The 12,262-nt window shown below is 40.5% G+C and overlaps 1 protein-coding gene across 2 annotated transcripts in view; it reads right to left on the reverse strand.

The window, feature by feature from the left end:
- The window catches only part of LOC146796120 (uncharacterized), a 531,425-nt gene that overhangs the window by 273,579 nt on the left and 245,584 nt on the right, over positions 1 to 12,262 (reverse strand). For both annotated transcript variants that reach the window (XM_085628491.1, XM_085628489.1), the window contains exon 6: positions 179 to 216. In XM_085628491.1, the coding sequence (XP_085484617.1) occupies positions 179 to 216 (38 nt within the window). The remainder of the gene's footprint in view (positions 1 to 178; positions 217 to 12,262) is intronic.

Raw genomic sequence — 12,262 nt, forward strand, 5'->3', positions numbered from 1 at the left:
TGTATGACATTGTTCTGCATTCCGTCCATCAACTGTTGTTTTTGCATGTGCCCTATACACATGATCTACCGACGGGAAGTTTCTCATTCAAGCTACTGCGTGATATACAACATGATTCTAATACTGGGCTGTTCAAGAGAGATCAGAAAGTATACTTATGCCAGGTGCCTGTAATTACGTTCTTCACAGTTGAGGCCACCAAAGCCAAAAGGACACCTGGAAAACAAAACATATGTTTTATGTAACCTCTAGCAAGGAGTTGACTTAAGTATCAACAGTAAGAACTTCACCTTGTGCTTTCACTTATAAATCTCACACATGCTTCAACTGATAAGGAGTTAATAGCACCAAATCTATAAGTGAAGTACTTTATTCTAGTAAATTCTCAAAATCCTTGCTCGTTTAATTATTCAGACCAGTAATAAAATTGTACACATCTCTTGCTTCATACTTTTCCTTCATTTGATACCGTGAAACGGAGGACATTTTTCTAATGCCTTGTGATTCCATTGCACTCTCTAAAATGTACTTATTACGCAGTTGTGATACCTGCCATGTTTATACCCATGGTTCCACTCTGCAATGCAAGTAAAGGCACAACTCTTACGTACGTCTATTAATTCCACAAGCCTTCTTTCTACCACCTATGTTAGGGGTCTTCTTCAAGAGAGAACTCTGGCAAGAAAAATCTGTCCATATGCTACAGCTGTATCCACATTAGTCGACAGCGTGCATTATATGTGAACATAGTTATTGATATTATGTAATTGCACTTGTTTTCTAACTACGAAGTACAAATGACCACACATCTGCACTCTTATGAACTTCATCCCAATAACAAAATTTTCTATAACACCACAGAGCTAAATTATCTGTCTGAAGCCAGTTGCACCAGCAGAGCAACATGAAGCTTGGTTTTGCACAGATTGTAGACCATGAACCCTTTACTTTACATCATTTGACCCTTTAAACACTTTAAGGTGCTATAATTCCAGCTTTTTAGAGTCAACTAGAAAGAAAATCGGCCTATTGGCAGATGGTACACCAAGAGATCATAGGGCAGTAGAGGCACTTTGACTTTGGATTTTCTGGAGTGTAAGTAGTCATCGAGCTGTGAGTATACGAGCGATGAGATCACTCCTGCTCTGGCCAGGAAATTGTTCTTACAATTTAGATATCAGTCTTTACCTACTATGGCCTTTCGTGCTAAGTGGGCAAATGAGATCTACCAGAGTTTAGAATGCCCTGGGTGTAAAGGCCTAAAGAAGACCTATCTTCCTGTTTATTCTTCTGCTCAGCGTATGATGCCCAGAAGAGAAAAAGGCTATTACCCCCGTGTAGCTCCCTGGGTGTAAGGAGTTAGATGGTTGCCACCAGGCTCTTAAGATCTGACACCTCTAGGCTGGTGGTTTTTGCGGTTGCTAGATACCTCCAAGCAGCCTGGATATGGCGGTCCAAGTACATTTGTGTCACTGTTGTAGTACGCCCGAGGTGAAACAGCACTAAGGGGGGGCCGGAGGTCTTCAAACGTGTAAGGTCAGACATGCTCAGCCCAGGGGATTGAAAAACAGATGAATATGCTCTTTTTTATACATTGCGTTTTACTTATTGTTTTTAGTTATCTTAAACATTGTTTTTAACATAACATTTATTTTGAACTCTTGAATCTCTTTTACCTATTGTGTTGCTTGACAATCCGCACTACGCAAAACCAAAGGGGATGATGGACGGAGTGTTGAACATTGCAAGCACCTAACAAAATAAGGAACCTAGAAGGATCCTAAAAAAAGCCTACCTAGACAAAGATAGAGGCTCCATAATTAATAGAGTCCTACACTAGAAAAAACCTTTTGTTTTTCTATAGTCCCCTCACTCACCTAGGGTTGCCCCAGGGTGACATGCTTCATCATAGGGGTCCTCCCAGGCATCTACTGCCTGGGGCGTGCTGCAACTTGGCGAAATACGCAGGAGCACTTATATTTTCAACTATGTGTGGTGAAGTGTGCTATGTGGAGTGAAAAAAAGAAAATTATAATAAAAATTACCTGGATAGTGAGCCCTAATTTTACTCAGCTCCTATCCGGTAAATGTAAATTAAAATGGGGCTAGTAATAGAGTACAGTAACGTTATGTGTGCCTGTCCCTAATTACTTGGTCGACATGTTTCGTGGTTACCCCAACCACTTCCTCAGGACCGCGCAAGGACCAGCCTTGCGTGTACCACTCCGAGTTGTTACGAACAAATCACTAATTTGTATTGTTATTAAACTATTTGTTGATCAAATACGATACCCATAATACCAGGATTTTCTTTCGAAGTATTGGGTCGTAGTTTCTGTATAGAAAAACAATGACACAAAAGATTAGTTGCACTCCCAGAGTCCACAAATTTATGTGGACTAGGGACCAAAAACTACTTTACATTCATTGTATACCTAAAATTTTTCATAAATCTTAAAAAAGTGCAGATTTACTAAGTGCTTAAGTGACTATAGTGCAAACACACAGATACATACACATACAGACAAACAACACAAAATGCGGTAGATTACACGAGTAAACCTACTTTTCAGGAGGGATAATTCTACTCCCTGGTGTTTGCTGGGGCAAGGAGGCTCTAGATATCTAGAAAATAATTAAGGAAGTAAGTTTAAGCGCGTAAAAGTAAATCGAAGGGATATGGTCCGGTATTTTTTCGCCAACTTACTTATCTAGAATGCACCATCAGCTATTGAACCTAGTGACTCCCAGGAACACCGCATACTGGTGTGGCTCTATCGATACTTTCTTTTAAATGCTACTACTGGCGGGAAAATCTAGTGAATGATTCACAGGTGTGGAAGCCCGTTTGGTTTTGGGCGCCATCTTGTAATGGTGAATCGATACATAATTAGATATATTTAGAAAAAATGAAGCTTATTGCCATCCAGATGTCAAGTAACACCTCATTCTTTTGTCAGGAAAATGTACCAAAATTATAGATGACACAAAAGACGAGGTTGTATCCGTCATCCAAAAATGAAAAGATAGTTATTCTTCCATATCGTTTTTACGCGCCATCTTGGAATGGGGGATACATCAAACTTATATATTATCATTTTACCTCAAAAGCTAACATATATTTCTTAATATAAGCGCATTTGTACTGTGATTTGAGATCTACATGTTCATGTAAAAGCCAGAAACACCGATGTTGAATTTATCAAGCCTGACCACATCGAAAGATAATGATTCTTTCGTATTGGTTTTTAAGCGCCATCTTGGAGTGGTGGATGGTTAAGTTGAGATATTGGCAACTAGCTAAGAAGCTAGCAAGTAGTTTTAAAACAAGGAATTCATACTGTAGTTCATGGTAACCTCATTTGAACAAAACCCAAAGAAATCGAGGTTGTGCTTGTTGAATGAAAAATAGATTATTTATCATTAGCGTTTCTTAGGGGCCATCTTGGAACGGTAAATGAATCCTTCTTATAGATGGTACATAGGGTCCAACACATAAAACTCGTGCCAGTTCGCTACATACACGGATGAGTTTATGCTCAATTCTGTTTAGGGATGTTTAATTTATTGTGTTGAAACAGAGGTTTTTACTTGTCAGCCCTATGATTTTTCAGGGGCCATCTTGAAGTAGTGAATTAGGCTTTCTTATACTGACAGTTATAACCCAACATCCAATTTGCTTTAGTCATTCGAATGTTTGTCAACATGTGGTCTTGCTCATGGGTTCAATGCATTCCATGGGATATTATCATTGAGACCTTGGGTGTCCGTATGTAATTTGTACACCCATCTTTGTTCCTTTGCATGCAGACGTTGCTCTAGATTATCACCCGATCTTATTTTTTCAATGATGATCCATTGCATATCATTTGGAGAATGTTTCTTCTCTACGAAATGATTAGTCATTCTTGTGCTTGATCTCAAACATCGGATGGTGCTGCGATGTTCACTAATTCTGGTTGTAGTTTTCCTGGTGGTCATTCCCACATAGTGGAGGTTACACGGACAGGTGATTAAATATACTGTTCCAGTGGTTTGACAGTTTGTAAAGGTTCTGAGATCCCAGGTTGCCCCTGTATTGAAAGTAAATCTCGTGGTTTTCTTGGTTAAATGACATACACTGCAATTACCACATGGATGGTGGCCTTCAGGGAGATTGCTTATCTGCTGGTTAATTTGTTGTGTCATTGGACGTGTATGTACCAGAATGTCCTTCAAGTTTTTACTCCTCTTATGTGAAAACATTGGTAAAGGTATGTTAAGACCACTGCTAGTGAGGGTGGACCAGTGTTTCTTCACCACTTTTGTTACTTGGTCCGACATTGTGTTGTATGTTGTTATACAAATGGGACGTTTGGGTTGTAATGATACTTCTTTTTCATATGTCTCCAACAATGCTTCTCTGTTATTGTTGCCTGCCCTCTTTTGTGCTTGTCTTACAATAGATCTTGGATATCTTCTTTGTTGTAATTTCAATGACAATTCTTTTGCTTGTTCAACATAATCGGTTTTCTCTGAACAGTTCCTTCTCAGCCTTAGGAACTGTCCATAGGGTAAATTGGCTTTCAAATGTCTGGGGTGGAAACTGTCATATCTGAGGAGGCAATTTTTTGCAGTGGATTTAAAATGAGTGGTTGTCCGCAAACCTTCACTGGAAACATGAATGTTGAGGTCGAGAAATACTAGTTCCGATCTACTCATCGTATGTGTAAATTTTAAAAAACAGTCCTGTTCATTAAGCCACATGAGGAAATCCAGTGCTTCATTTTCAGTTCCTTTCCATATCATGAGTATATCGTCAATGTATCTCCACCATCCTTGGATCTTACTTTGATGGGGGTTGGCGGCATTCAAGATCTTGTTGGTTTCCAGATGGTGAACATAGAGGCCAGCCACACTTGGAGCAAAAGTGCTTCCCATGCTGGTACCGTGTTGTTGCTTGAACATGAAATGTTCAAACCTAAAGAAATTTTCTCGTAAGGCCAAATTACAACAGGCCAGTACAAAATGTTGTGGTGTCTTATATGGCCATATGTTCTGGTATAGAGTATCTTCAGTAATTCCGTATTTTTACACCATACCAAAAATACACAAATCATTACAGAATCCCCCTGGACGCCCGATTGTATCGGGTATTGGTTCAATTTTAGAACCACTATCCAAATTTGCTGATGCCTTCTTACGTCCTATTGTACAAGCAACAAGTACTTATCTTAAAGATACCAAATCAACCCTGGTACTACTGAAGGAATTGAATTTTGATCCAACTACAAACATTCTTGTTTCCCTTGATGTGGAAAATTTATATACAAGTCTTCCGCACAATGAAACTATGAGAATACTAGAAGATACTCTATACCAGAACATATGGCCATATAAGACACCACAACATTTTGTACTGGCCTGTTGTAATTTGGCCTTACGAGAAAATTTCTTTAGGTTTGAACATTTCATGTTCAAGCAACAACACGGTACCAGCATGGGAAGCACTTTTGCTCCAAGTGTGGCTGGCCTCTATGTGCACCATCTGGAAACCAACAAGATCTTGAATGCCGCCAACCCCCATCAAAGTAAGATCCAAGGATGGTGGAGATACATTGACGATATACTCATGATATGGAAAGGAACTGAAAATGAAGCACTGGATTTCCTCATGTGGCTTAATGAACAGGACTGTTTTTTAAAATTTACACATACGATGAGTAGATCGGAACTAGTATTTCTCGACCTCAACATTCATGTTTCCAGTGAAGGTTTGCGGACAACCACTCATTTTAAATCCACTGCAAAAAATTGCCTCCTCAGATATGACAGTTTCCACCCCAGACATTTGAAAGCCAATTTACCCTATGGACAGTTCCTAAGGCTGAGAAGGAACTGTTCAGAGAAAACCGATTATGTTGAACAAGCAAAAGAATTGTCATTGAAATTACAACAAAGAAGATATCCAAGATCTATTGTAAGACAAGCACAAAAGAGGGCAGGCAACAATAACAGAGAAGCATTGTTGGAGACATATGAAAAAGAAGTATCATTACAACCCAAACGTCCCATTTGTATAACAACATACAACACAATGTCGGACCAAGTAACAAAAGTGGTGAAGAAACACTGGTCCACCCTCACTAGCAGTGGTCTTAACATACCTTTACCAATGTTTTCACATAAGAGGAGTAAAAACTTGAAGGACATTCTGGTACATACACGTCCAATGACACAACAAATTAACCAGCAGATAAGCAATCTCCCTGAAGGCCACCATCCATGTGGTAATTGCAGTGTATGTCATTTAACCAAGAAAACCACGAGATTTACTTTCAATACAGGGGCAACCTGGGATCTCAGAACCTTTACAAACTGTCAAACCACTGGAACAGTATATTTAATCACCTGTCCGTGTAACCTCCACTATGTGGGAATGACCACCAGGAAAACTACAACCAGAATTAGTGAACATCGCAGCACCATCCGATGTTTGAGATCAAGCACAAGAATGACTAATCATTTCGTAGAGAAGAAACATTCTCCAAATGATATGCAATGGATCATCATTGAAAAAATAAGATCGGGTGATAATCTAGAGCAACGTCTGCATGTAAAGGAACAAAGATGGGTGTACAAATTACATACGGACACCCAAGGTCTCAATGATAATATCCCATGGAATGCATTGAACCCATGAGCAAGACCACATGTTGACAAACATTCGAATGACTAAAGCAAATTGGATGTTGGGTTATAACTGTCAGTATAAGAAAGCCTAATTCACTACTTCAAGATGGCCCCTGAAAAATCATAGGGCTGACAAGTAAAAACCTCTGTTTCAACACAATAAATTAAACATCCCTAAACAGAATTGAGTATAAACTCATCCGTGTATGTAGCGAACTGGCACGAGTTTTATGTGTTGGACCCTATGTACCATCTATAAGAAGGATTCATTTACCGTTCCAAGATGGCCCCTAAGAAACGCTAATGATAAATAATCTATTTTTCATTCAACAAGCACAACCTCGATTTCTTTGGGTTTTGTTCAAATGAGGTTACCATGAACTACAGTATGAATTCCTTGTTTTAAAACTACTTGCTAGCTTCTTAGCTAGTTGCCAATATCTCAACTTAACCATCCACCACTCCAAGATGGCGCTTAAAAACCAATACGAAAGAATCATTATCTTTCGATGTGGTCAGGCTTGATAAATTCAACATCGGTGTTTCTGGCTTTTACATGAACATGTAGATCTCAAATCACAGTACAAATGCGCTTATATTAAGAAATATATGTTAGCTTTTGAGGTAAAATGATAATATATAAGTTTGATGTATCCCCCATTCCAAGATGGCGCGTAAAAACGATATGGAAGAATAACTATCTTTTCATTTTTGGATGACGGATACAACCTCGTCTTTTGTGTCATCTATAATTTTGGTACATTTTCCTGACAAAAGAATGAGGTGTTACTTGACATCTGGATGGCAATAAGCTTCATTTTTTTTAAATATATCTAATTATGTATCGATTCACCATTACAAGATGGCGCCCAAAACCAAACGGGCTTCCACACCTGTGAATCATTCACTAGATTTTCCCGCCAGTAGTAGCATTTAAAAGAAAGCATCGATAGAGCCACACCAGTATGCGGTGTTCCTGGGAGTCACTAGGTTCAATAGCTGATGGTGCATTCTAGATAAGTAAGTTGGCGAAAAAATACCGGACCATATCCCTTCGATTTACTTTTACGCGCTTAAACTTACTTCCTTAATTATTTTCTAGATATCTAGAGCCTCCTTGCCCCAGCAAACACCAGGGAGTAGAATTATCCCTCCTGAAAAGTAGGTTTACTCGTGTAATCTACCGCATTTTGTGTTGTTTGTCTGTATGTGTATGTATCTGTGTGTTTGCACTATAGTCACTTAAGCACTTAGTAAATCTGCACTTTTTTAAGATTTATGAAAAATTTTAGGTATACAATGAATGTAAAGTAGTTTTTGGTCCCTAGTCCACATAAATTTGTGGACTCTGGGAGTGCAACTAATCTTTTGTGTCATTGTTTTTCTATACAGAAACTACGACCCAATACTTCGAAAGAAAATCCTGGTATTATGGGTATCGTATTTGATCAACAAATAGTTTAATAACAATACAAATTAGTGATTTGTTCGTAACAACTCGGAGTGGTACACGCAAGGCTGGTCCTTGCGCGGTCCTGAGGAAGTGGTTGGGGTAACCACGAAACATGTCGACCAAGTAATTAGGGACAGGCACACATAACGTTACTGTACTCTATTACTAGCCCCATTTTAATTTACATTTACCGGATAGGAGCTGAATAAAATTAGGGCTCACTATCCAGGTAATTTTTATTATAATTTTCTTTTTTTCACTCCACATAGCACACTTCACCACACATAGTTGAAAATGTAAGTGCTCCTGCGTATTTCGCCAAGTTGCAGCACGCCCCAGGCAGTAGATGCCTGGGAGGACCCCTATGATGAAGCATGTCACCCTGGGGCAACTCTAGGTGAGTGAGGGGACTATAGAAAAACAAAAGGTTTTTTCTAGTGTAGGACTCTATTAATTATGGAGCACCTATCTTTGTCTAGGTAGGCTTTTTTTAGGATCCTTCTAGGTTCCTTATTTTGTTAGGTACATTATAAAAGGAGGAAAAAGCCTGCCTCCCTATCCTCCTACTCCCTTTCCTTTAAAGTGAACATTGCAAGCACTCACCCCCAGTCAACTGATCTGGGTTTAATCCATCATCATTCTTTAGCTCACTCCACCACCCCAGTTCAAACATGGCCATATGCAAATCAGTCTGACCTTGTGCCTCATGGGAACAGTCCAGCCCGAACTGCCAAGCCATGTCGTCCCTGGACCGGAAATAAGCATCTTGGGACTGGTTTCGGGTTCATAACCCTCATCAGCCAGGCTATCTTGAATCCAGTGGCAAAGTGAGCAAGGGACCCACGTCTGGGCATACCCTGGCAACTTAGGGCGAACAAAGCAAAACCAAAGGGGATGATGGACGGAGCGTTTGAGCAAATCAAACACTCAGCCCCAGTCAACTGATCTGGGTTTAATCCATCATCATTCTTTAGCTCACTCCACCACCCCAGTTCAGACATGGCCATATGCAAATCAGTCTGACCCTGTGCCTCATGGGGGCAGTCCAGCCCGAACTGCCAAGCCATGTCTTCCCTGGACCGGAAACAAGCATCCTGGGACCGCTTTCGGGTTCATAACCCTCATCAGCCAGGCTATCTTGAATCCAGTGGCAAAGTGAGCAAGGGACCCACGTCTGGGCATACCTTGCCAACTTAGGGTGAACAAAGCAAAACCAAAGGGGATGATGGACGGAGTGTTGAACATTGCAAGCACTCACCCCCAGTCAACTGATCTGGGATTAATCCATCATCATTCTTTACACAATGCAGTTTAATTCCTTGGTGATGACTAACATATATTAGTCCCCTCCTTCTGGTATTTTTCTTGTTTGCCAGATGACATAGTGGACCCATCTGGAGCTACGGAGCTGCTTGTTTTTTTTGTTGTTGAGGTTTTTGCTCTCTGGCACACTTTTTTTATTATGTATATATATATTATGGTGGGCATTCTGCCAGATTCATCAACAGTTTGTGCTAAAGGATGGAATCTGGTTTGGAACTTACACTTAACATTATTGTAGCAAAATGTATTTGTTCAAATCTGCTTTTATGGTTCTTTGAATTGAAATAATAATAATGATGATGATGAGAAAGAAATTACATTTTCACACCTCCTGTTTTAGGAAACCCACAACAATCTATTCCTACTTTTTTAACCAAGTCAGAGTCCCTGTTAAACGAGAAGCACTTGAAGAAATCCTCTCATGCCCTAAAATCTTTCAGAGGCATCAGGCTGCTGTATGAATCCTCAACCCCTAGAAAACATTTAAGTTTAAAGTTTGATGCTGTTCATTTAGGCATCCTCAATTTGGGCTTGTTAATGCAAATATTTCTATAGGAGTGACCAGTGACTTGTGATAGCTGGCTTATTTAATGTGTTTGAGATAGACTCTGCATATTCCCTAGAACTGGATACAGAGCTACAATAGTAAATCTGGTGGGTGGTGCATCATCATGTAACCAAACATCATATCATTGTGGTGATCAACCAGTAAGTATTTTGAAGGATACCAAGATGTCTGTGAACCAGTGCATCATGGAGCTCCTGAGATGACCACTGAGAAACCTCCTGGCATTCAGCTTCATCATCTTCCATTATACACAGGAAGACCTCTGTACCTGAATTTGAATTGAAAAATGGAAGTTTGTGACCATCCCTGCACCTTGTGGCAGGCACCTCATGGTGGGGCATGGTTAGGGGCCCCCAATGTCACTTTCTTACAGCCTTTCCATGGCGGAAACCAACATCATAATCTTGACGGAGGGAACTCCATCCTTAGGGGACTGTGGTGAGTTTCCGACTGACCAACATGCTCCTTGATAATCCGTCAATCACTCCGACTGCTACCTCCAAACGCACGCATCGTTATGCGTCGGTTGGGCCGCAGCAGTAGATGGCGATCGGACAGCAACCAACGAGCCGTCAGTTGCACTACAACCGCCATCGTAGTTAGGTCCTAAGTATTAACAAGCAGTTACACAGACTATTAGTCCATCTTTCCATTATTCGTGGTTGAGCTTACAACTCTCCCACGCTCACTTTAAATGTTACTGTTCTAGCCAGCATATATTATGGCCTACAACCTTGTAAGAAGTGACTATTAAGTGAGTAATGTCTCACAATTTCTCAGTAAGCCTGCATAAGTAATATATAGCTTAATACTACTTTTTGTAGTAGTTTGAAAACTTTTAAAGCTATTGCACTGCAACGGATATTGTACTATAAAGTAAAACCATGAAGACACTACAATTTTCTTCTTAACAGTTTGGAAGCAGATGACTCAGGTAAGTCTAAAAGATTTCTGTGTACATTTATTGTTAAGTATATTGACTGCTTTTGTTTTTCTTACTTGTACCAAGACAATAAATGTATTTGCATATATAGGGTCGAGGATCTGAATTTGTTTATAAATGGTTGGATTTTGTTTGCCACTTGCCTTATTATCAACTTTGTGCTTAGAAAGCATAACTCTTCTTCGAACACTAGATTTCGTTTTTGACACTCTTGAAATGAGTTTCTGTAGCATAAGAAATATCAATATGTCTAGGAATAGGGTGTTACTACAATCTTGCTATTATATGTCAGTAGAAATAATAATGATAACAATTTGATATATGTGAAAATAAGATGGCAATTACTTGACAGAGCATTCCTCTGATTAATTAAATGAAATATATCTGGCACATGGATGAAGCCTAGTCTTATCTGTGAGTGCCAAAGGCACTCATAATACTGATACCTGAGTCCCTAAATCAACTGGAACATTGGATGAGTTTGTCTGTGTACTTTTGTACTGTCAAGTACTGATGAACATGAACTGAGATATCTTCCTGTGGGGAACGGTCGGAACAAGGTGGGCAGAGCCACGCGTGTCCCAACAACGCAATCTCTACCATGCTTGCCTTAAGCACGCGTATGCCTGAACCACGCATGAGTGGTAAGGCAGTGCGCAGTCTAGCTGCCGGAATGGGTGGAAGCAGGAAGGATCGGGAGCGGACATGGTGAGTTAAGTGGGGCTGGGGCCGGGTTTGGGTGGGTGGGGGTAGTTTTTAAGGGTTAGGGTAGTTTTTTGGGGGGTCGGGCTATTTTCAGGGGGGGGTGTTGGGTTCAATTTTAGGCCTCGGGCCAGGTTAGTTTTATGGGCTTGGGGGGTCAGGGAAGTTTTTAGGGCTCGGGGGGTCGGGTCGTTTTTAGGGCTCGGGGGTCACCATACGTTTTAGGGCTTAGGGGGTTCAGGGAAATTTTTAGGACTCAGAAGGGTTTTGGATAGTTTTTAGGGTTCAGAGGGGTTGGGGTAGTTTTTATGGGTTGGGACGGGTGGGATAGTTTTTAGGGCTTGGGGCAGGGAAGATGTTAGGGCTCAGGGGTGAGGGGGTTGGTTTTCAGGAGGGCGGAACGTTTTAGGTCTCAGGGTGGGGGCTTGGGGAGTTTTATGGCTCAGGGTGAGAGGCAGGGATCAGAATACTTTTTAGGGCTTGGGTGCAGGGTAGTTTTTAGGGTTTGGGGTAGTTTTTAGGGCTTAGGGGAGGCAGGGTCGGGTTGTTACACTTACCTGTTAAGTCTTAATCACACATGTCTTTGCCATACATGACTTAC

Source organism: Triturus cristatus, chromosome 10, assembly GCF_964204655.1.
Source record: "Triturus cristatus chromosome 10, aTriCri1.1, whole genome shotgun sequence".
Classification (NCBI taxonomy): domain Eukaryota; kingdom Metazoa; phylum Chordata; class Amphibia; order Caudata; family Salamandridae; genus Triturus; species Triturus cristatus.